General features: G+C 38.7%; 1 protein-coding gene across 2 annotated transcripts in view; it reads left to right on the top strand.

Moving 5' to 3' along the window:
• LDLRAD4 (low density lipoprotein receptor class A domain containing 4) overlaps window positions 1-26,707 on the top strand; it is a 607,914-nt gene that overhangs the window by 237,101 nt on the left and 344,106 nt on the right. For both annotated transcript variants that reach the window (XM_036740198.1, XM_036740206.1), the window contains exon 3: window positions 327-796. In XM_036740198.1, coding sequence (XP_036596093.1) covers window positions 757-796 — 40 coding nt within the window. In that variant the 5' untranslated portion in view covers window positions 327-756. The remainder of the gene's footprint in view (window positions 1-326; window positions 797-26,707) is intronic.

Genomic DNA, 26,707 nt, shown 5'->3' with positions numbered 1-26,707 from the left:
TGTTGTCTTTGTAATTAGACTCTTACTTTACCATGTTGCCCATTGCTCCTCAATTCAAATTTAGAGAAATGAATCTTTTCTTGTTCCCAGGAATATGAATGAAACCCTGAGCTCCTTCTTTCCACACTTGAAAAACACTCAGGAAAATTTACCACATTTGCTTTGCAGAAGAGCTTCATTCAATGTGTATAGTCAATCCATAATAATGTCTTTGGGTAGTTGGGAGGGTTTCTCAGTCCTGGTGAGTCTATTAATTTTAATATTTGTACAGGTCATCAGAAAACATAATAATCTCCTTTTTATTTTATTTTTTTTAAATTTCTCAGTGAGCGTGCCTGAGGGGAAAGACAAGCCCAAGAGAGAAGACAAAACAGAAAGCAATTGAACAACCCAAGTGGCTGCGACCCAGGGAAAGGATGCTGGCTACCGAATGGTTCATTAGAACTACATTTTAGAAAGGGAAATAGTCTCAGCAGGACAGCTTCCGTGGCTTCCAGATTCACCATGGCCCTGATTCTCTGGTTGGACGGCTGAAGTCACTGTGTGTCCAATACTTGCTTTTTGTCTTTGGCCGGTCTCCTGGTACCATCTGCTCACTGGATCTGGTGGGAATCATATGCTACCAAAGGTTGGAATCCGGAGAGAGATGGACTCCGACAAGTTAAAATGGAAGTAACTTGACAGCTTCAATCCCTCCAGTTGCCTCTTGTAAGGACAAGTTAAGAGTGGGAACACAAACGTGTCTGGGAGAGCAGTATGCAGGAAGCTGGTTTTCAGGCCACAAACGCTTTCACAGGTGAGGTTCCTAGACTGTGAGTAAGTTGAGAGCTGGTGAACGTTTTGTTATGTGCAACTGAAGTACTGCAAAAATGAATTTCCCAGCATATGTTTGGACCCATGAACTTTAGGAGATATGTGAAGGTGAGAGGTATAAGCAAATAGGGTGACCTTTTTCTCACAAAGTAATGCTATATTTTTGTTTTTGCCTCACGTATCAGCTTGAGGAGGGGCCCCCAAATTTTATGATTCTGTACAAAATATCCTGAAGTACATGCTACAGAAATATTCTTCCCCATTCCGTAAAGGAAATGTGCTACCAGAAAAGACAGGGTGGGTGAGGGTGAGTATTTTCCTTCACAGAGTAAAATCTCCCTTCCCCCAAATTAATTGCCGGCAAGTAATTTTCCCTTCTCTCATCTTTTTTTATCCTTAGTTTATTTCCTCGGTTTTATTAGTGAGCAAATGGGGGAAAATTGGCTGCTCTAGCCTTCCAGTTATAATCATTCTTGTATAAATGAGGTCATTGTTAAAGCTGTACATCACAATTTTATTTTAATTCAGCCCATTTTAATTCCACCCTAGATACCAGTTTTCACATTTTGTAGAGTCACCGTTTGTTCTGTATGGTGCCCAGAGCAGTGGACTGAGAGTCACAGGAGCTTTTGAATTCAGACCCTGGCTTCATTTCTGGTTCCCTGAATATCTTAGAAATGTCATTCAATTTTTCTATACTTCTAGTTCCTCATTTATTGATGCATCCTAGAGATAGCTGTACTGGAGAATTATTAACATGATAATAGTAAAAAAAAAAAAGAAAAGGAAAGGTTTGGTCCCAGTAACCATGAAGTTTGGGGTGATCGATTCACTGAGAGATACCTACCCTTGTATTACTGACAGTAAGTTCTGAGGTTTCCTAGATACCGACCTTCCTATTTTGTGTAGGGCTAGAACTTTGCTTATTTTTGAACCTCTTACTGGGCAGATAAATCATGGAGTTTAAAATCTTAAGGAGCTGTTCCAAAACGAAGATTGTTTATTAAGGGATGCTAGGAAGTCGGGCTTCTTTGGAAGCCCCTGGAAATTCCTGATGTTGAGTTCTGTCACCCTTCAGTGATCAATTTCAGCTGTCCCATTCAGTCAATCGCTCAAACATTTAAGTCCCTACTATGTGCCAGACACTGTGCAAAATGCTGGGGATACAAAAAGAGGCAAAAAACAAACAAACAAACAAAAAAAAAGCCTAATCGCTGCCCTCATTGAATTCACAATCTAATGGGGGAGACAGCATGCATGGGTTTTGTAAAATGTCAGTGTCTCTAGGGCATGTATTCAGCAGTTCAATGCCACAAATGTTATTATGAAGTGTTTATTAAGTTCAGGTTTGTTTAATTTGAATCTGATGTCTTTTATATGCGGAATGCTGTACAAGGTGCTGACAATGATCGAAAGTTTATATAGCCATGACTCCAGTCCTCAGGAACTTGAGAGTCTGATGGGAGGGAGATATGAAATGTACACTAGTAACTATGATACAAAATAATAAATCAAAGGGGCACAAAGCAAGGTACTATGTGAGGCAGGGAGGATGGGAATGAACGTTATTGATGGGGAGGGATCAGAATTGACCTCATAAAGAAAGAGATATTTGAGTTGTGCTTATGGCAAGAATAGCAGTTCAGTGGAGGAAGAGGGGGATAATCCAACCACAGGAGATATTAGTGGTGGGAAAGCTCAGGGAATATTTAGGATGTAGAGAATAGTCTAGCTTGGCTGGAGCAGATTGTAAAGCAATTCCTAGTTACCAACCAGACCTCATTCCCATAACTCTTTTTGGCCACCAAAGTATGTATACCTGCTTGAACCTGCTCTCTTTACACCCCAACCCAGAGGCTTCCCTGGCAGCTATTAACTAAATTTTGCAGGACTGAATTCTCCTTTTTTCCTGTGGCCCAGACGTAGAGTTTCTACCTTCTAGTCTTTCATGTCTGTCTTTTCAGAATACTCTCTTTCCCTTTTGCTGTCAGCTTGCCTTATGTATTCTTTTCACACACAGAGTTTCACTAAAAGTCTCTTTTTTTAAACAATTCCTCCCCACACCCCAACCCAGCACCATCAGCTCAACTAGGTGCCTTGGAGCTCAGATCCGCATGTGCAGTTCTCATTGTCTTCTTCAACAAATATTAGCATAAATATTAGCAAATCTAAAATCCAATTACGGTTTTATTACACTGGCCCCAGATAGATTGGGGTTACTTTCAAGCCATATGTGATTCAGGAGGTAGGAGGGCGGTTTGTTTTGTTTTTTTTTTTTACTTCAAGGATCTTGAAACTGTTACTTGCCCTATTTTCTTTCAGCTACTAATAATGCTTTGCGTATAGTAGGTATAAAAATTTTTGTTGAGTGTTTAATGGAGGGCTATGCCTCATCCTTGGCTTTTAAAAATATGTTAGCTAGTCTTGGAGAGGGGCAGGTAGGCCATGGTGTTGGCTTTTAGTGAATTCTTGAAAAAAGTATGTAACCAGACTCATTTATTCAGCATAAGTAGTAATATTGACTGATAATTGCACACACACACACACATATGTGTATATATATATATATGAACTGAGCTAAAGAGAAAAGGAGATAGAGGAAGAAAGAAAAGGATAACAAAAGAGAGGTGGAAAGAGAGAGAGCTGAAAAGAGAGACCGAGCACATTATTTATTTTAGTCCTATAAATTAGTGCAAAAATTTATCATCTCACCAAACAAAAAAATGTTTTTAGCTTTCACCCATCCTTTAAGAAAATAGCTAGGAAGTAAAATAAAGGAAATTCCATTATTTCACAGTTGGCTGATATGGTTATTCACTTTAGGTGAGTGTTTTTTGGGCAAGGATGATCTTTTTTCCTTCGGTACCTCTTCTTCTTTCTTTTCTCTGCCTCCTTAGTTTTTAAAAGTTATCTATTTTATAAGAAGAAAATACTCCTTGCATCAAGAACCTAGTCTGATGGCAACTGGTTGACATTATCCCAGGAACAGTTCTTATGGAAGGGAAAGGATGAGAGGCGGTTGCACATCACCCTGAGAGATTTATTGTTCTTTACTTGCTTTACTTACTTTTCCTTTACTTTGAATTTGGCTTTTGTTTATCCTGAGGGACCAAGGGGTGCTCATGTTCTAGTTTCTGGGATTAGAGATATACTCAACCACTGATTAGGGGCAAACTGAAGGAAACAGTAGCCTGTATGATACCAAAGAGCAGAGAATACACTTACTTAGATGGAGAACTGACTTTGAAGCCAAGAAGGCCTTGGTTCAAATCCTGCCCTGACACATGATGGCTCTGTGACCCTGGCAGATCACTTAACCTTTCCTAGCTCTGGACTACTCACTAAAACCGTAAGTTACAGAGAAGGTGCCACCCTGAATTGGTGGAGGGAGTCTATACCCTTCATCCCCATCCAGAAAGTTCCCTATACCATGAAAATCACAGATCCAGTCTCTAATCCCTTGGAATATATTCTACAGGATGAAGCAAAAGTCACCGAATCTTAAGTGTATTTAGTTTGTGAATGGAGAGGGTGGATGGAATGGTGTAAGGAAGACTGGATTGTAGGTGAAAAAATTGGATCCCAGTGACACTTCTGACATTTGCTAGCTGTATGACCTCATCTCAGAGTCTTGATTTTCTCATCTGTAAGAAGGGAATAGTCGTATTTGCACTACCTACTTATAGATTTGTAAGAAAGTCTTTTCTAAATTGTGAAAAGCTAAGGTGAACTATTGTTATAAATGACTGCAGTTAAAAGCAATGGCTTATTTTATATTTTAATTTTCTTGTATGCATATATATACACACACATACCTACACAAAAGGTTATGTTATATATATGTATACATATTATATAATATTTCCACATAAGATTACACATAATATAGAGACTACAGATTGGTTTTAAGCTTGGTCAAAAAGGTCAGGCTTTCCATCTATGTGTGATTTTATTTGATTTGAAAAATTAGGTTGAATTCTCTTATCAGTTAAGTAGCCAATAAGGGTAGCTCAGAATACATGGAATTGCTGAGGGAAGACAGCTGAGTTTTTTAAATTTGCTGTTGTCCATTAAGTGGATAACCTGTATTTAGCTACTCAAAGGACCTCACTTCCAGAACCAGTGATCCAAAATACTGACTATAGGTATTGGGATGAATTTTTTTTTCCACGATGGGACGTGCTTTGCCCTGTAACCAGGCTGTTTCTTTTAGGGTGATTTAGAAATTATTTTAATCCAATAAACTCACTCTTGAGACAAGAGAGATGTTTGTCAGTAACCAATTTAGAGATGGCAGATACATAATGAATAATGTATCTTCCACTATTCATCTGTGAAACAGAATAAGTAGTATTTACCACAACTATGGATTGTTGCGAGAATCAATCAACAGGTATTTATTTAAAGCATGGACAGCTAGATGGCACAATGGATAGAGTGCCAGGCCTGATATCAGGAAGACTCACCTTCCTGAGTTTAAATCCAGTTTCAGACATGAGCTGTGTGACCCTGGGCAAGTCTCTCAACCCTGTTTGCCTCAGTTTCCTCATCTATAAAATGAGCTGGAGAAGAGAATGGCAAACTGCTCCAGTATCTTTGCCAAGAAAACCCCAAAGGGCATCATGAAGAGTCACATATGACTGCAATGACTCAGCCACAAAATTTAAAGCATACTATGTGTCATGTACTGTGCTAGGTTTTGAAAAGAAGGGTAAAGGTACCTCCCTGTCCTCAGAAATAGTACATTCTAAGCAGTGAGACAACGTGAAAATAATTTGGTACATACAACATGTATGATAATAATAATAGTTAACATTTATATAGTGCCTAGGATGTGCCAGCTATGGTGCTAAGTAAGTACTTTCTAATGATCTCATTTGGTATATGGAGTAGATAGAAAGTAATCTCACAGGGGAAGACAGTGTATTTATTGATATCTTTCCATTAATGCTGCTAAAAGAGCTACCTGAGTACAGAGAATGCTGCCAGTGGTGTTGGTAATTTTATGCCTGGGTATGTAGAAACTCTGCTTTCTAAGTTCACAGCTACTTCCTTTGAAGCAGTCAGCCTGCCTGCCTGCCGTCCATTTCAGCTTTTCTGGAGATGGATAGACTTCCATAAGATAAGCTGCCTCTGCTGTAAAAACAAACCCCAAGTGACTCAGGGCGGAGGGAAATGGGAACCCTTCCAGGGCGAGTCAGTCAGTTTTTTGTCTGAAGTGTTGCAATACTGATAAAGATTTCATCTCGGCACACTGAATGTACTCTCAGGTGACTCTGAAAGAACCAAGTCTACATAGTCACAGTATAAAATATGAATGACGCTGATTTGGAATTCTCTTCCTCCTCACTGCTGTGTTTTGCCATAGACTTCTATACCCTTGTTCTTTTGGTCATTTCACTAATGGTATTAACATGTTAACTTAAATAACTACTGAAGTAAACTGAACTGTGGAATATATGCCAAGTCTGGTGGTGGTGGTGGTTGTTATTGTTTAACTAGATTCTTGGGGAACTTCCCAGTGAGAAAACTCCCTCTACCAATAGAAATAAATTGCCAGAGAGGTTAAGGTTACACAAACACTTTCTGCCAGAGGTAAAACTTGAACCCAGATCTTTTTGACTCTGAGGCCAACTTTTAAACAGCCATACCATATTGCTTCTAAGTCTTTTATCTTCTGCAACTGAATCTAATTTCTACATAAATACTCATGAGGATCCATGACCTCACTGATTTGCCACTTACATAGCCAAGTGGTATAATAGAGAGAATGCTAGGCTTGAAGTTAGGAAGGCCTGAGTTCAAATCTAGCCTCAGACACATACTAGCATACTGGCTGAGGGAGTAACTTAACCTGTTTGCCTCAATTATAAAATGGGGATAATAATAACAGTTAGGTCACAGGCTTGTTGTGAGGATCAAGTGATATATTTGTAAAGTACTTAACATAATGCTTAGTGTAAATGTCAGCTATATCATCTTCATCGTCATTGTTATGGTTATTGTTGTTGTCGTGGATTTCAACCCGTCTACGCCTGCCCATCGTGCCCTCTTCCAAGTTTACTATAAGGAGTCCTGTCTTCTTGGCTTTTCTCTGATATAGGGGAATCAGCCAGAACACTGGTTCTTCACTTGTCTTCCCTTTACCCTAACTAGATGATCAGTTTACCTTTTTTCCCCTCTCACATGATGTCCTAAATTCTTGTTCTTCTTTGGCATTTGTCACTTCTAAATAAATTAAGACGGTTTAGTCTGAAGAAGCAAAGGGTGAAACCTGATTCAGTAATTACCTTCAAATATATGACAGTCTATTATATGGGTCATGATGATCCCTTTTCTTTTTCAGTAATGACAAAGAAAGGTGAGATGGTTTTTATGATAGGTAAGATTTATCTTAGATATCAGGAAAAACCCTATGACTCAGTGCAATAAATTTCAGTCTTCCTTGCCACCATAGAGATCTGCAGGAACAAAATAGAAACTTAACTGCTTGAAAGGTTTATCTTTGGTAGAGTTTCTCAGTGAGAAATGTACCACTTTGTAGGTTTTTGAAAATCTATCTAGAAATGCTGCATGTGACTGGTCTGTACTTGAGGCCTTCTTTGCTTGATTTATGCTATCCAATCTAGTCCAACAAGCATTTATTAAAGTACCTGCTATGTGCAGAATTCTGTGTTAAGTGCTGGGTAGGAAAAAAAAAACCAACAACCCCCACACACACAACAAAGTAGTTTTTGCCTTCAATGAACTTATATTCTATTGTATTTACACCATGTTGATGTAGGCTTTGAGAACTGTCAGTCAGTCAGTAAACATTTATTAAGTACCTACTATATGCCAGGCACTGTGCTGCAAAAGAAATAAAAGACAGTCCCTGCTCTCAAGGACCTCATAATCTAATGACTGAGGGTTTTCTTCATGCTAAAATGAAGTAACACAATAAGATATGAATGATTTAAAAACTTTATTTTGAGAAGAGATCCATAGGCTTTTGCAGACTGCTAAAGGGGTCCGTGATTCAGAAAAGGTTAAGAACACCCGACGTAAACAAACTGAAGTCTAGACTGGTCCTGATTCAAATTCAAAAACTTCAGTTAGAGCAGAAGCTGCCTTGGGAATGCAGCTAGTGGAATGATTGTCTATCTTACCAATTAGGAGGCTGTTGCAATAATATTTGGTTCCCTGTTGCTTCATGAGGAAAATTAGTTTGAGCCTTAAAGAAATTAGGCTGTTAGACAAATGAGAGTTTTAGTAAAAAAAAATAAAAATAAAAACATAGTCACAGAATATTAATAAGCTAGACAGGATCAATCAATCAACAAGCATTTATTAAGCATCTAGTATGTGACAGGCACTGTACTAGGCACTAGGTACACAAGAACAAAGAATGAAATTATTCTGACTCACAAGAGCATATATTCTTTTTCAATATTCATTTTTATAAGATTTTGAGTTCCAAATTTTGTTCTCCCTTCCTCCTTCCTGTCCCCCCTTCCAAAGACACCAAGCAAAATGATATAGGCTATACATATATAATCATATTAGACATATTTCCACATTAGTCATGTTGTGAAAGAAAAATCAGAACAAAAGGGGAAAATCACAAGAAAAATACACAGACACACACACACACACACACACACATGAAAATAGTATGCTTTGATCTGCATTCAGACTCCATAATTTGTCTGGATGTGGATAGCATTTTCCTATGAGTCTTTTGGAATTGTCTTAGATCGTTGTATTGCTGAGAAGAGCTAAGTCTATCAAAGTTGGTCATCACACAATGTTACTGTTACTGTGTGCAATGTTCAAGGAGGGGGAGACAGCAAGTACATCCATCAATATAGTCAACGTAAATATAAAGTTAATAACTATGGATATATACAAGGTAGTTAAATACAAGGTAGCCTGAAAGGAAGAACACTAACATTTGAGTAGGTTAGGAAAGACTTCAGTCAGAAGGATGGTGCTTGAGCTGTATATTAAAGGAAGAGAGGTACTCCATGAAGTAGACATAGTGGTGTGGAATAATGTTCAGTGAGGCTAGAAAAATATATTGGGGCCAGTTTGTGAGGGACCTTAAAGTTTTAACCTGAAAATACATGGCAATGCCAACTGTTTTTAGAGTGGGCTTTCTTATCCTTATCCTTATTCTTATTTCTGACTTGATCTTATTTTTTTTTGGAGTGGGGAAGGCAAGGTAGTTGGGGTTAAGCCCAAGGTGACACAGCTAGTAAGTGTGTCAAGTATCTGAGGCTGGATTTGAACTCAGGTCCTCCTGACTCCAGGGCTGGTGCTGTACTCACTGCTCCACCTAGCTGCCCCTTGATCTTTTAATTAATTTAACTATTTGTAGAGTATTTACAAGCCCAGAAGGCAGTGTGATAATAGTAGAACAGAGCTCTGGACGTGGAGTCATGTGACTTGGGTTTAAATCCCAAATCTGCTACTTCCTGCTTTTATGACTTTGGGCAAGGAATTTAAACTCATTCTTCAAATGAGGGGTTTGTACTAGATGAACTTTGAGGTCCATATCAGCTCTAACTGTACTTACAGGAAGAGAGGAAGCATGACATTTGTTTCAGATAACAATAATATAGTGCATTAAATTCAGAAGATAATGCTATGTTTACCTTGTTGGGCACCCTTCTCTGTGTTATTTGGAGTCTTCATCTGTAGAGGTTATATAGAATAAAGGGTATAAATAAAGCCCCTTGAGTTCCATGTTAGACTTCAAAGAATCTCTTTAACTACTTACCAGTTACCAAGCAGACATTTCATCTATGCTGAGTTTACTGAATATACAGTTATCCTTTCCACATTTCAGTGTTCCCCATTGTGGTTTCAGTATACCACAGATCAGCATAAGAAATTAAATGGGAATTTTGTGGAAGCCACAGACAACAGAGTCTATAAGCAAATAGTTATACCAAATTTTATAATAAGGTACTGTAAACACCCCATAAAAGAAAAAAGAAAAAAATGAAGACTTCTCTGATTTGAAGGGAGGGCCAAAAAGTTTTACACGAATTTTCCAGATCATGTGGGCACCATGCCCCTAACCATCGTGATGTGTAAGCGATAACTGTAAATGGTTGAGTTGCTTGTCTAGTTCTTATGGAAACCAGTCCCTTGATTACTGTAACGGAGCTTAGGAAGATCAGCCTCCCCCAGGAGATGTGTATATGTGATAACACAGAAGAAGCTTTACTTACCTTTAGTGTCTTCTGCTGAGGATTTCAAAAGTGTTTCCTAAATATTTTCAGTTGACTATCAGTTCTAGAAGATGGGGGGACTGTTACCCTTCAGTTCCAGGGTAGGGAAGGGTTTCAACTTTTCTGATTCCATGTTAATAATAGTAATTAATAATAATTAACATATGTAGGGCTTACGATGTGCCAGGCACTGTGCTAAGTGCTTTACAATCATCATCTCATTTGATCTTCACAGTAACCCTGGGAGGTAGGTGCTATTTATTATCCTCATTTTAACAGGGGTAAACAGGCAAACAGAGATAAAGTGACTTGCTCAGGGTCACCCAGCTGGGAGGGAGCTGCAGCTACATTTAAACTCAGATCTTGTTGACTTCAGGCCCAGTGCTCTATCCACTGCACCACCTAGGTCCTAGTGCAGAGTTTTTCCCTGTTATTAATACTTGTTGGGGAAAGCATTCAGTGTTCTGTTAGATTTCCCTTCCTAACCATTAAATCCTGGGATCTTTTACATTTGGACAAGAGTAAATTGTGGTACCATACATCTTAAAAAACAAAAACAAAAACTTAACACATTTTGTTTGCTTGGCAAACAAAGGAAATCAGCAGAGCCAGAAGAACAGTGTAGACAGGGACTTCACTAATGTAAATGAAAATGTATTAAAAGGACCTGAAGTCTGAGTAATCGTAGTAACCAATCATAGTCCCAGAGGACAGTTGATGAAACCTATGTTTCACGCTACAGAGAGGTAGGAAAGATAAGGAAAGGATGTTGCATACAATCATCAGAATCACTAGAATAGTTATTTTTGCTTTACTGTTTTCTTTGCAAGAGAGAGTTTAGCTCGGGGAGGGAGATAGCAACTATATCCAAAAATTGCAGTGATGTATAAACAAAACACGTCACTAAAACTTATTTAAACAAAGAAGAGTATTTAGAGAGGACTGGCAAATTTGAGGGAATTTTTAACTCAAAACAAGCATGTGACTATAAATAACTTTCAATACTAACCTTTAAAATAGTCATAAATGTATTCCTGAAAAAAAGAATGGAATTATATATTGAAATTCACCCCCTCTCGTAGTTAATTTTGACATAACATTCTATGACCTAGAAGTTGTCTATACCAGTTGTGAAGACATAAAGAAGGGGCATAGGAAGGAGAGTGGGAGTCTCAGCAAACTCCAGGAACTGTTGAGAATAGAGACATTTTGCTTTAAGAGAGACTAGTTGGGAAGAAAGGAGGAAAGGCAGATACAGTTTATCAGAAAAGGAAGAACATAAAGGAAATTAGCTCTCACCTCTTTAAGGTCCTTGGATAAGAAGAGAAAAATTGTCTTTCTCATAGAGATATGCTCTCCTAGCCAGATGCACAGAAGAAAAAAGTAATGGAGCCTTCTCGGGTCACTATTGCCTGGCAAGTTCCCATGCAAATCTTCCCTATATTTTTTCTGCCATTTCTAGTCTAATCAAGTTATCGAATCAAAGAATCTTTGAGTTGGAAGAGACATCAATCAACATGCACTTATTAAGCAATCACTGTGCTAAGACCAGGGAATATGAAGAAAAAAACCAAAACTAGTCCCTACCCACAAAGAGCTTACATTCTAAAAGGGGACCCATGTACGTAAGCAGGTAAATACAACATCCATAGAGAGTTGATGGATAATAACCTCAGAGGGGAAGGAATCCAGAGATTCTACAAGGAGGAGGTGAGGAGGCTTGTTATTTGTCCTTCATTCTCTAAGAGGACCATGACATCAGGAAGATGATGCCATGACATGCAATTTAATTGGATTTAAATGAGTGAGGGCTGTGCATGGTCACCAGCCTCACTTTCTCCTCTGTAACCATCTGGATCGAGTGGCAAGATATAAATCGAGACGATTTGAAATGGCCCCCAGTGAACATACCATGAATACAGAATGGCCAGTACAAGGACAGAGAAATGGGAGATTGTATGTCATGTGTGAGGAGCCATGAGTTGGCCAGTATGGCTAGATGATAAGTGTGTGGAGGGGAATAAAGAGGAAAGAAAGGAAAAGATAGGAAAGCGACAGGTTGTGAAGAGCTTTAAGTGTCAAACAGAAGAATTTATATTTGATCCTGGAGGTAATTGGGAACCACTGGAGTTTATTGAGGGAGTGGTGATATGTTTCGACCCATGCCTAAGGAAGGTCACTTTGGCAGCTAAGTGGAAGAAAGACTGGAATGAGGAGAGACTTGAGGCAGGTAGACCATCTATTCTAACGTAAACAGGAATCTCTGCTATAATGCCAGTGAGAGGTGGGAATCATGTAAGCCTCTCTTTGAAAACCTCTAGTGAGGACAAAGCCACTACCTCCTGTGGAATCCCATTCCACTGATTCCACCAGACAGCTCTGATCTTTAGGATGTTTTTCCTGATATTAAACTTAAATTGACCTCTCTGTAACTTCACTCGTTTTGCACAAGTCTGACAGAAGTTCCCCTCCCCCTTAGGGGTATCTCCATAGCCTGCTCCTCATGTTCCCTCAGGATTGAGAGGCAAACTAACACATTTTGCTTTGTGACTTCAGCCATGAGATCTTGAGGTGGCCGTTCCTTCAGGGGCAGATGAGTGTGAAATGGAAAGAAAGGTTATTAACAGAAAGCCACTCCATTTGACCTAGTTACACAGCTCCTAGAATACTCCCCTTTTCTCAGGTTTGTTGTTCTGGCAGAAGGAAGCTGATGCTTACATGCACCTCAGTAGTCAGCAAGGCTGTATGTCACATTAACATATTGTGTGTGAAAATGGATAAGCATGCAGGCTTTCCCATATCCAAGCCACCATGGCAGAATCCTGCCATCCATGTCTCATTAGTACACTGGTCACCAAGTGAGAATAAAAGGTAAATTTTTATTTATTAAAAAACACTGGAAGTGGAATAGAAGCATGGAGGTTTTTTGCTTTTTTTTTTTTTTACCTCCATAGGAGTGATACAAGAGGCAGCATGGCGTCATGGGTAGAGCTGGCTTTGAGGCAAGAAGACTTGGGTTCAGGCCCCAAATATGACATGTATAGGCTCTGTGACCCTGGACAAAAGAACTTAACCTCTCAGTGCCTGAGGCACTCTCCAAGGCAATGTATAAGCTGTAGGACAGATGCTAGCTTACATTGGGGTGGGAGTGGGGGTGGAGGAGGGGTCATTCCTCACTGGGAGTTTTTAATCTTAATGAAATCAAATGTCTTCCCTCTCCATCCGGTCAAATCACCCGGTGACCCAGTGCTAGTTTCTGGTTGGCAAGTGGGAAACAAGTTCCCTTTGTCTGTTCCCTTCCATGACTGTTAAATTTATCTAATTCTATACATTTATCTATTTTCAGGAGTAACCTTAGTCCCTCATACTTCATTTACCCTCATGTAGCTCTCTGTTTCTACTTGCCTCTGTTCAGGCTTGCCCATAATGTGACATTAGTGATGGGCCCAAGTGGGAAGTCTGTAGAAAGTCCCTTGCTCTCAGAACCTTTGGTTCAGTTATCAGTTGCCCATTTAGTGGGGCTGTGTGCCTATTACTTAAGTCTCAAACAAATCAACAAACATTTATTAAGTACCTAGTCATGTGCTGAGGGCTGAAGATACAAAGACAAAAATGACGAGGAAACACCATCAATATGTACATGCAGAATATATACAAAATGTACAAGGCAAAATTAGGCAGGAAGGCACTAGAAGCTGGGAGTGGAGGGTGAGGAAGGGATCAGGAAAGGCTTCATGGACAAGATGGTGCTGCATTTTCTAAGAGGCAGAGGTGAGCAAGGAGTGTGCTCCAGGCAGGTGCAAAGAGATGCAAGAACTGTTACAGATTTAGAAATAGTAAGATTTGCTATTGGATGCATGGGGTGAAGGGAATGGAGGAATCCAGGATGATGTCAGGGTGGAATTGGGAGAATGGACAGATGTTGGCACTTACCAGAAGTAAGGCCTAGGTTCTGACCCTTTTTTGTGGAGACCCTTTAACCTAGGTTTCTGTGATACTCATTCCTATTTCTTCGGTTCCAAATAATTTTTTTTCCAGTTCCCTGAGATGTATTGCTCCTCTCTATCTACCTGTACACTGGATTTCCTCTTTACTTAAATCTATGGTTTCTGTATGCCCTGACTAAGCTGATCTTATTGAACTAAACTCGTTGCTTGACTGGACTTCTGATATCTCTCTGATCCTTCTTGCCTTAGCTGACATAAAATCACTTTGTCTACCAGTCAGCTTGATGCTAACTAGACTAACTAGCAGTTCAGACTAACCAGCAGTTCACCTCCTGATCTTGGCCTCCTCAGCTGCTGGTCCTGACTTGTTGCTTCTTGTGTTTTGGCGTAACAGTTATATTTGGTTTTCTTAAAGTAAAGCCTGCCTGTACATAAAAGGTCAATTTTCCCCAAACCCAACTGAGAGTAGAGATGATATGCTGGCATAATGCTGATTATCTCAAGGTAATTTAAAAAAAATAGTTTTAGTCTTTCTCATTTCTTTACAATTTACAAACATTTGCAAAGACTTCTCATCTGAAAAGAACTCTTTGAAGCATGTTATAGTTTATGAAGAAAACACATACTTCAGTTGTATACTTAAGAAAACATATCCTGTAAGAACATTCTTTGTTGGGATAAAATCATAGCTCCATGTACAGATGCCAATTTAAAGATGTATCAGCTAATAGCTCTGTTTACTTTCTCTTTAATACTAGGAACAGTTAGATCACATACAAATTCACTTTGTTAGATATGATAGCCTCTTTCAAGGCTGTTGGGAACTATGCAAGCGTGGGAAGTACCAAAGCCATTATATTTCTTCCCTTTTTTGTGTTTGCTTTTGACCTGACTTGTTTTGCTAACAATCCAAAGTGGTTTTCTGATCAATATGGTTTCAAACAAAACCCCTGTATTTCACAGGACCTGGCTTGTGTCTGTATGTTTGCCTTTTCAAAAAACAAAATGATGGTGTGGGCATACAAGATTTCTTTTTAGAATAGTATGGTTCGATTTTCCTAACACCTCTTGCTAATTCAGTTGGTGCCACAGCAAACCATCATCATAATGGAGATCTTGTCCAACCCAACCAGATTTCAGTGTTATTTGTTTTGTCAGTGTTAGTATTTAAAGATGCTCCACTGATGGAGCCTGTAATAAAAACAGGTGAGGCTGACTGATTATTTCTGGCTGGGTCTATGCTGTTCAATGAATCTATCTATCAACAAGTATTTTTCATAGTACCCATTATGTGCCAGATGATAGCTAGGCTCTGGACAGAAACAAAAACAGGAAATATTCTCCCCTTAAAGAGTTTACATTCTACCAGGAGTGCTACATTTATATGTGGATAAATATATATGTATATGTAAAATTTATTCATGGTAAATGTCACTTTTTGAGAAACGCGTAGAAGATGGAGGGGCAGCCAGGCGATACAGTGGATATTGGTGAACCAGATGTAAGTGGAGACTGATACAGTGGATAGAGTGCCGGGCCTACAGTCAGAAAGATTTATCTTTCTGAATTCAAATCTGTCCTCAGACACTTACTAGCTATGTGAGGCTGCAGGGCAAGTCACTTAACCCGGTTTGCCTCAGTTCCTTATCTGCAAAATGAACTGGAGAAGGAAATGGCAAACCACTCCAGTATTTTTGCTAAGAAAACCCCAAATGGGGTGACAGAGAGTCAGAAATGACTGAAATAATTGAACCACAACAACTGAAAGCGGAGGAGATCAAGAAAGACTTCACACAGAAGGTGTGTGAAGGGATTTTAAGTGAGGAGGGAATGTATTTTAGGCCTGGGGTGTGGGGGGCAGTCATCTCAGAGGCATGGAGATGAGAGACGGAGGTGTCCTATGTGAGGAACTGCAAAAAAGACCAGTTTGGTCTGACCATAGATTGCGAGAAGGAAAGAAAAGTATAATTAGGTTGGAAAAGTAGGTGGGTGCTAGGTTATAAAGGGCTTTAAAAACCCTGTTGGTGTATCTTAGATTGGGTTTTCAGGTTTAGAACTCAATTTTCTCACTTCATTTTGGAGTTTGCATGCCCTAATGAATTAATTACTCATGACAACTAGACTCACAAGAGACTGATGTATACACAATATACATTTTGCCATTGATGATGAAAATGGAGCTTGTGTTCATTGGAATCACACATCCTGACACAACAGCCTAACATGTTATCCCTCAAGAATATTTGAATGTATTAATGAATGAATAAAACATTTATTAAGTGCTTACTATGTACAAAGTACTATGCCAAATGCTGCTGATACAAATAGAAAAGTAAGACAGTCCCTGTTCTCTAAAGGAGAGACAACACATATAGAGAGTTTCAGCTACAAGATGTATGGAAAGGTCCCGTGGTCCTTAGGGTACAGAGATACTCCTTTCATGTTAAACAATGAATCCTTAATGATCGTATTTTGCAACCTGTGGCAGATCAATGGATAGATATTTTGGAAGAAGATGTAACTTTATTATAACCATGATCAAAATATGTGAACTATTAAGTCATATGTTATTGGAATAGTAGTATTATTTAGTGAAAAGTTAAAGCTTGAAGTAAAACACTGTGTGAAAAAATGTTTAAAGAGCAAAGAGCACTAGATTAGGAGACAGAGGAAATCAATTTAAATTCTAGCTTTGTTATTTATCCCTGGTGTGACTTTGATCAAGTCATATAACTTGCGTGACTTAACCTCTCTCAGCCTTATTTTACTCACCTGTAAAATGAGGGCATTGGACTAGATGGCCTCAAAGGTTTCTTTCAGATCTCTATTTATAATCCTAGGAATCATGGAGAAAATTTATCCTGGAGACTTAAAATAGAATTTAATCTTTTGTCTTCTCCCTCTCTTTCTCTTCTCTTCCCCTTACAATATTTGATCTGTTTACCTAAAAAAAATTAATATGTTCACTTGAATACAGGGATCTAGTCCCCATTGCTCAAAACAAGAAATCTGGCTGAGAAATATGTAAACACTTGCCAACAATGAAGAGCAGAAAGACAGTTCTTTTGTTTAGAACTATAAAGAATAATTGAGATCTGTAATTACAGCTGTGGTTGGTCCAAAGAATGGGAGAAACCTACAAATAAATAACATGGATTCAAACGTGTTTCTATTGGTGGAATGTAGTTTTCTTGCCAAAGAACGCATTGTTTTTAGAGACCATTGTATGCTTTTTATGTGGTATAGAATGTAAGCTAACTAGAGATGCCACAAACATAACTATGAATGATACACCTTACTGTGTATTTTGGAAGAAGCAAGAGAGGTGAACCAGATGTAAGAGGAGACTGATATTCACTATAGTTTTTCTTGGCAAGTTCTGTAGATTCTTCTTGAATAGTACACCCTAAAAAAAGAGATGGCTATCTAATTATACTATTGCATGCTGTCTTCTTTCCTTCTTTCCTATTAAATAAGATTGGCTCATTATTAATGATCATGTCATATTCTTTGAATTTTATTTTAGAGTTAGGGTTCATCTATTTATTAGAGAAATTAAAGACCCTTTTTTCATCTTACTCCTTGGTTTTCATTGACAATTTGTTCCTTAATTGAAGAACCTAGATGATCACTAGGTAAATTTAAAAGTATATATATCTTTTGGTATTTACAAAGGAAATCCTTGATATTTACATTGCCTATATATCCTCCTGTATCCCTTTCCTAATCCCTTCTAGAGCCATCTTATATAATGTAACTTTTTTTAAAGAAAAAAGGTTAACCTTCCCCCAAAACAATCAATACATTGAAAAAAAATCTGACACTATATGCAGTGTTCCACACCCATGGAACCATTTCCCTACCCCCTACACACACACACACACACACACACACACACACACACACACACACACACACACCTACAATGGAGTGGGAAGAGATTCTTCTTATAGCTCTTCTTTGGGACCACGCATGTTCTTTATAATTCTTCAACTTTCATTTTCTTTTTACATATTTTAAAAATAAATTTTGATGTCTTTTGTTTTCTCACAGCCTAAATTTTCCCCTGCATTTCTCTTCCTCTCCCTCCTTCTCAGAGAACCATCCCATGTACTACAAAATTTTTATTAAAGGAAAAAGAGGAAGAGAAAAAATCAGCAAAATTGATCAATACATTGACAAAATTCAGACAACATGTGCAGCATTTCACCTCTGTGGATCTTCTACATTTACAGGGAAACCAAGAGAAGTGTTTTCCCATATCTCTTCTTTGGGGACAAGATGATTCTTTGTAATTTGCAACATTTGTTTTCAGTGGTTTTATGGTGGTTGTTCTTTTTATTTATACTTTTGTAGTAAATTAATCAATCAAAAAGCATTTATTAAGTACCTACTATGTGCCAGACACCATCCTGAGTGTTGCGATCATTTTATAGTTTATTTTCTTAGCTCTGCCTATTTTATTTTGCATTAGTTTATGTACAGCTTCCCAAGCTATGTATTCATTATATTTGTCATTTCTTATAGCTGAGCAATATTCCATTACATGCATGAACCATAATTGGTTTAGCCATTCCCCAAGTCTACTGACATCTACTTTGTTTCTAGTTCTTTGCTACTACAAAAAGTGCTGCAATAGCTATTTTGGTATGTGAGACCCTTGTTTTTATCAGTTGCTTTCTTGGGGTGTATGCTTAGCAGCAGAATCTTTGGATCAAAGGGTAAAGATAAGATATTTTACCCATTTTATTTGCATAATTACAAATTATTTTCCTAAATAGTTGTGCCAATTCTCAGCTCCACTAACTATGAATTAGTATGCCTCTTTTCCCACAATCACTTCAGCATTGACTATTCCTGTCTTTTGTCATCTTTGCCAGTTTTCCGGGTTTGAGGTGAAACTTCAGGGTGGTTTTGGTTTTTTGTTTCTCTTGCTATTCATGATTTGGAGCATTCTTTCATATGGTTAATAGTTTGTAATTCTTCTTTTGAGAACTGTTTGTTCAGACTTTTTGTCTTGTATATTTCTGTTAGTTGTATCTTGGATACCAAAGGCTTATTTCAGAAATTTGATAACAAAGATTTTTCTTTCCCCCACTGGACTGCTTCCTTTCCTGTCATAGATGCATTAATTTTGTTTGTACTAAAGCTTTTCATTCTCATGTAATCAAAATAATCTATTTTATTTTTCGTAATTGCCTCTCTCCCTTGTTTAGTTAAGAATACATCTCTTGCTCATAGATGTGAAAGGTACATGATCTGCTTCTCTTATTTTTCATGGTATTATCTTTAATATTCAGGTTGCATATTCATTTTGAATTTATTGTGGAACATGGCACGAGGCGTTGTAAGCCTAATTTATGCCAGAATGCTTTCTAGTTTTCCCAGCAGTTCTCAAATGGGGAGTTTTTTCCTAAGTAATTTATATTTTGGAATTAATCAAACGCTGTGTTATTGAGTTCCATTATTTTTCATTCTCCCTCATCTAGTATGTTCCATTGATCTACCTCTATTTTTCAACCAGTACCAAATGTTTTTGATGGCTGATGCTTTATAATATAGTATGAGGTCTGGAAGTGCTAGTCCTCATCATTCTTATATTTTCATTATTTTCCTTCATATTCTAGATCTTTTTTTTTCTCCAAATGAATTTTGTTTCTATTTTATTAAGTTCTGTAAATTAGTCGTTTGATAGTTTGAATAACATAGCATTCTTTGGTACCTTCTTTCCTATCTTCCTGTATTCCTCTCCCCTGACACCCTGGTTCCCCATGCCTTCAAACTGTCTTTTGTCTGCCCCAAACTCCCTCTGTTGCTGAGCCCCATGTCCAGGTTAGTCCTACATATCTACGCCTCCAGCCTACTCCCCTTTGTCATTGCCATTAAACTGCTTTGAGAGGAAATGGCATCCACTTTCTGTGGTGGAAATTGTATCTATTATTTTAATTGTGTGTTTAAAATATTTTTGATAGGGAAAAAAATCTGTGATGGTGAGACTCTGGAAAACCATTCCTCTGGGCCATTCTAAGTGGGCATCAAAGAGAATATTAGAAGGTAGCGGTACCAGGAACCCAAGCAGGAAAAGGTTCTGCCAGTTATTTATCTCAGGTTTTGCTAGCCCCCTCAGCTTTGCAAATGAGTCCAGTATCAGGATTCTGGGTTCCCACAAAGTGTTACCATTAGGATGAAAAGGCAGACATGGCCACCACTCCTCAGTTTTTTTGTCAAAAGGAGGCTTTGCACCCATGCCTTATCATGACAATTCCTCTTCACTGTGACCAACCTCATGTCCTCCTAGTTCCTTCATACGTTAACCTCCTAGCTTTTCCTGACCTGTCTTTCCTGTTCATCTGTGCAGACTGATTTATTCTGCCTCTCAAGGTATCCCACCCCAATCAGATTGGCTTGTGTTTCATTTCTGCTCCCTTGGATTTGGCATTTTCAGCTTCCTCCCCATTTTCCAGCTTAAGCTGCCTTTTTCTCCCATTTATGAAACAGCACACCCTAGTTTCTGACAGGAACGCCACCTGCCAACCGCTCACACACAGGACTGTGACAGTGGCAGGGGGAAGGTTCTGGCAACTGAAGGTATCCCTCAATCAAGAAACAAGAACATATGGGCAGCCTGAAAGGAAATGAGCACTTTGCAATAGGAAGAAGAAAGAGTCAGTTTATTGATGAGGAGAGAACTTATGTAATAGGATGGACTCTAGACATCTGCCATCAAGGCTTGATGTTCAGTAGGAAAAATATAACTGGGAAGCTTAGTTTTTTAATGGACGGTTTTAAGAGCTGAATAAGAGAATATCCTCCAGGCCAAATGAACTGGTTTGAGAGAAGTAGGCCAGCAAGGGCTAGCAAAAAAAGTGTTAAATTTGGAATTTGAGAACTGGGTTCAAATTACATTTGTTATATACTACCTTTGTGACCAGTGATATGAATTAATTAATTCAGCAGAAGTTTACTAAGTGCCTACTATGTGAAAAGCAGTTAACCTGTCTGGGCCTCAGTTTCCTGATGTGTAAAATGAAGTGGTTGGGCTAAATGACTGCAAAATTTGGCTGTGAAAGGGAAAAGCAGACATAAGACAAGAGCTTGACAGGAGGCCAGGTCAAATGAAGGTTTTCTTTAAGGACTGGAAAAAACATGGTTATTTTTGTAGGCAGAAGAGAAGAAGCCAAGAGATAAAGATATGAGAAAGAATGAATAAGAAAAGGCCATGCTTAGGGAAAAGTCAGGAGAAGGTAGGATCTCTCCCTCAAATATTAGAACCAAGGAATGAAAGAAGGGAGACAGGGAGAGGGGATTTGAGATGTGGAGTAGGGAAGGAGAAGGAGCTCATAGCAGATGGCCTCAGTTTTCTCTGTAAAGCTGGAGGGAAGGTCCTCCACTGACAAAGAGGGGAAAGGAAGGGAAAGGGCCCAAGGAAATAAGATTCAGAACATCTGCAGCTGGAGAGTGTGATAGTCACTCATCAAGGAATAAAGGGATTGTTGTGCAGTAATGAGGGTGTAACTGGGATCAGATAACATACATTTGTACAACCATTATGTTATAGCAGTAGATAGCCAACCTGTTCTGCCTACTTGTAAGGTCAGTCCTGCTTGGTAATCTAAGACCGATAGTAGAAGATCATAGCTAAATGTGATTTTTCTGTATTCTGCGTGATCTATTCCAATTTACTGATGAGCTAACCCCCAAAGAGCTATATTTTTGCCCCATCATGAAGAATTGCCTTCCCTCAATGGGATTCAGAGTTCTACCCTTCCTGTCTTTTCCCCTAAAAAACAAAAAGCAACTATATGATTATATATTATGTATATATAATATTATATATTAATGTCTCATACTGCCTTTGATAGACTTGACTCCTCTCATCAATACAAGGTTCAAAGACAGCCCCAAAAGACTCATGATGAAAAAAGCTATGCATATCCAGAGAAAGTATTATGAAGTCTGAATGCAGATTGAGGCAAACTGTTTGCTCTCTCTCTTTTTTTTCCTTCTTTTTTGGTTTTGTTTCTTCTCTCTCATGATTCATTCCATTGGTTATAATTCTTCTTTACAACTGGACTATTATGTAAATAAGTTCAATGTAGGTAAATGTAGAACCCACAGTGGATCACATGCCATCTTGGCGGGGGAAGGAGGAGAGGGAGGGAGAGAAAATTTGGATCCCAAAAACCTGTGGAACTGAATGTTGCAAACTAAAAATAAACAAACAAACAAACGAAAAAATGAAAGGTGCAGCCAGAAGATATTGAGGCAGTTTCCCCCAACATACAAAACAAATGGATGTGCGCTTCCTTACATATTCATAGAAGTAACCTTGAGAAGCTACTTATTAATCCCATTGGTAAAAGACAATGTGTTATAGTAGAAAGGGAGTTAGACTTGAAGTTCAGAGGACTGAGTTCAATTCAGGGTCTTACACTTACTAGCTGTGTTATCATAGGCAAGCTATTTAACCTTGCTGAGTCTCACTTTGCTCATCTAGAAAATGGGAATAACAATTCCTATGCTACCTACCTTATGGGGTTGTTGTGAGAAGAATCCTTTGTTAACCTTGAGGTGCTATAAAAATTTGATTTATTATTGGTGATTTATGCTAAAAAGCTTCAGAACTCCTCTTTGGAAGTGCATTCAGAACTAGTTTGCCAGCCTTCATAGGACAGTAAGTCTCATTACTTTATAGCGGCACTTCAGTTTTATGTATCTATCTATATATAATTTTGCCCTCTATATACTGTATATCTGCATATGTATATTTTCATATAGAGTACACTAGAATGGGGGAAGTCAATTTTTAGTGACCCAAACCATACAGGGTAATACTGTAAGTCAGAAGAATGGTATAGGTCCATATGGAAAGTGGGAGAGTTTTTTTGACTTTTCAAAAGCCTTTTTGTTATGTAAGTAAAATCCTTTCTACAATTATTATCTTGTTAGCTTGGTGTTTGCTCTGAAACTAAGGGTCTTTGAGAGGGGGAATTTGGAATAAGACACAGTGGATACTGCAGTTCCCGGAGTGGAAATAAGAGCCAGGGAAAATCTTTTGAGAGTAACTATATATTCATATTACCCCCCCCCATTATAACTAATTCTTCACATTAGAAGGAACTCATCATTAGACTATGAGTTTCTTGAGAGATCAGGGATTGTTTTTTACTGTTCTTTGTGTCTGTGTACTCAGCACAGTGCTTAGCACATAGTAGGTGCTTAAGAAATACTCCTCCACTTGACTCACCAACACTGGGCCTTTAAAAATAAATTAAACCAAAATGTATGACTCAACTCAGTCACTTGTATTTACCACAATTGGCTCCAAATGATTTTTTTTTGTTTGCAAAAATAAAAAATTCCCTCAATGGATGAACACATTTAATCATTGAGGCTTTTTTACAGATTGTTCTATGGGTATGATTTTTTCCACAATGCTGTTTTGAATGAAGATATTTTTCATTAAAATATAAAAGTTCTACTGTAGTGTTAAAAATCAGCCTTTATTATGCCTTACATTCATAAATTTGAGTCCCCTATATACATGATTGAGCGCATCCTGCTCCCCACCCCCAACCTTTTCTCCTGTTTCATTTGTTTAGGAAAAATTTCAGAGTTCCTTAGAGATAACCAACATTGCCTAGAATGGCAGAAAACATTGTATAGTAAATATTCTATAGTTGATCAGGATCATAAGTTCCTTATGGATTGTGTCCTCGACATCCTTGCCACCACTACACTGTCTAGTACATTTCCTTATACCACATTGTCTAGTATGGGGTTTCATAACTTATCGTCTAGTACAATGTTCTTTAAATATTGAACAATTGATTATTTACGATGCACAAAAGCACACAAGGCCTGTCATTAATTTCTGTACCTAAGAAGCATTATAAATACATCAGTCTTGTCTTTATTTGCCTCACTGCATACTTTAAGAATACTGACATCTTGAGCAGCTCCCTACACATGGTTGGCATTTCTACTTAGGTATAGAGCCAAAAGGTTTCAGGGTTGGTTAGACTCCTGCAACCATCAGTATTCTGTAGTCCTCATTCCAGGCGCCATCTTGCTTGAGCAAATATGCTCCAAGTAGGTACATTTATGGGATTTAGTTTCGTAGGGCAGATGGGCAATGATCCTCTGTCAGAAAGCCATGTTCATAAATTAGTAAACTTTATGCCACTCTGTGCTGGTACAACAAAAGGAATTTGGAACAAGACACGGTGGATACTGCAGTTCCCAGAGTTTCCCAGAGTGGAAATAAGAACCAGGGAAAATCTTTCTAGAGTAACTATATGATTATATTACCCCTTCCCCCCCTAATTATGCTTTTGCATGCTCTCAGATGGGAGAGCTTTACTCAGAATGAGCCAAACCAGCTTCAGGTGGAGTCACATAGGTGTTTTCAAGATTATTTCGACTTGAGAAAATGTATGTGTAATGGCTGAGTAGCTTGGGTGGGTGCATAGGGAGTTGGCTCTGGGTGTTATTTCTTACTCTTCCCTCTCCCTCACTTCACATAGCCAATTATTTGCCATGTGAGGTTCATTCCAACTACGAAATGGTACTTACATCTGTCCTTCCTTTTTGCTGCCATTGATACCACTCTAGTTCACTAGGGTTCTTGTCTGGTCTATTGTAAAAGCCTCCTAATTGATTTTTGTGCCTTCAGATTTTCCCCACTCCAGTTATCCTTTCCACAGCTGCCAGATTACTCTTCTTAACTTATTACTCTTACTCCTAGGCTCAAAAACCTTCACTGGCTCCCTATGCCCAATACCATTGTTTTTTACTGCTTTTTCCACAGTGGAGAAATATATTTTATACTCTAGGTACCTTAGCTTGAGTTTAGTTTTGTCTTTACCTTTTCTTCTGTTTGCAAATCTATAACTTCCCAGGGAAGTTTAGTCTTATCCTGGGACAATTGCACAATGAAATACCAATTTAAATCAGCATCAGTGGCACCTTGCCAAATCAGTTTCCAACCTTGCCATACTTTGTCTTTTCTCACTTAAAATGCTAACATCTGATGTACTTTTCATGATATTTTCTGCATTAAATATCGTCTTAAAAAATAAAATGAACCAAAAATGTACGTTGTCCTTTCTGAACTTTTCCTTTTGAGGAGTGGATGGTAGGCTGTCAATGTCATGACCTTTAACCTCCGGGGTACCTCAGCCTCTGCATGCCTCAGGGTGCAACTTCAGAGGGCAGAATGGATACCAGGCAAAGAGAAGTAAATTCTCTGCTTGGAATTCAGCCCTTCCTCTTCTTCTGTTGAAATCTTTTCTCTTCCTTCAAGGCATAACTTAGGTGCTATCTTCTTGATTGTCTTAGCCAAAAGTTCTGGTTTTCTCTTTCCTCAGGTTCTCCCAGATCACTGTGAAGCTTCCCTTTGCTCCCAGTATAGTCAATTTTATACCTATTTATTTGAATAACATGTATGTTGTATTTCTTCATTTCTCCCCCAGCCCATCAGATTCTAGGTCAGGTCTAGGTCAGGTACTATTTTGTTTTTCACCGTTGTTTCCCTAGCCCTTAACACCTAGCACCCTGAATAGAATATGACCTTAATGAAGTTTGGAAATGGAGTTAGTTGAATTAAGTTGTGAGTAGTAGGTTGTTTCTGGCTTTATGACAGAGATTCGTTACTGCCAATATTGACCACTGCAGTGTTTGTACAAGGCTGTGGACAGCTCTCATCATGGTTCAGCACATTAAACTTTCCCCTCAGACACACAAAGCAGAGGATAATGTGAACACATGCTCGTGCGCGTGCACACACACACACATACACACACACACACACACACACACACGCACACACACGCGCGCGCGCGCACACACACGGAAAGAGAGAGAGAGAGAGAGAGAGAGAGAGAGAGAGATACACCCAGGAAACCACAGAGTCCTGTAAGTAGTAGATATCACTTGGTGTGCCTCTTTGCCCTCTGTAACAGAAATGAACAAACACCAGTTTAGAAATTCTGCCTGTCTTTGCTCTGATTTCTTCAAGCCTCCCACAGCTTCTCCTCTCACAGTCTCTCAGCCCAACCTTGTCTCTTTCCAGGAAAATTGAAACCCTTCACCATGAGCTCCCTCTTTTCCCATTCTCTTCATCTCAAAACCCCTTGACATCAAGCCACTCTCTCTTCTTTTCCCCCAGTCTCTGACAAAAAAGACTTCCTTCTCTTACTCTTCTGTAGACTGCATCTTTAATCGTTCCTTCTCTCTGTCTTATCTTTGCCCTCTCCTTATCTACTGCTTCTTTCCCTAGTGCCTTCGAAAAAGCCCAAGTCTTCCCCATCCTTAAAGAACCTTCACTAGACCCTATCACCCCCCTCAATCTATGTTCTGTATTTTCCTGCATTTTCTCACCTGAAGTCCTTGAAAAAGGACTAAACAATTTCTGTCTCTACCCACTCTTCTCTCACTCCTTAGTCTTTTGCCCTTTGGCCTCTGACCTCACCACTCAACTGAAACTGCTCTCCAAATTTCTAGTGAATTCTTATCTGACAAATGTGACAATCATTTCTCAGTCCTTGTCCTGTTTGCTGAATTTGACACTTTTGAGCATCCCTTCCTCCTGGATACTCTGATTCCCTGGGTTTTTGTAACACTTCTACTATTGTCTGTAGACAGTAGCTACCAGAATTTGGACTGAATGGTAGATATGAATAGATTTGATTCTCAATGAATAGATATGAATAGATTTGATTCTCAAAG

Source organism: Trichosurus vulpecula, chromosome 1 (genome assembly GCF_011100635.1).
Source record: "Trichosurus vulpecula isolate mTriVul1 chromosome 1, mTriVul1.pri, whole genome shotgun sequence".
In the NCBI taxonomy this organism is placed as follows: Eukaryota; Metazoa; Chordata; class Mammalia; order Diprotodontia; family Phalangeridae; genus Trichosurus; species Trichosurus vulpecula.
This window is presented reverse-complemented; position numbering and strand designations above follow the sequence as displayed.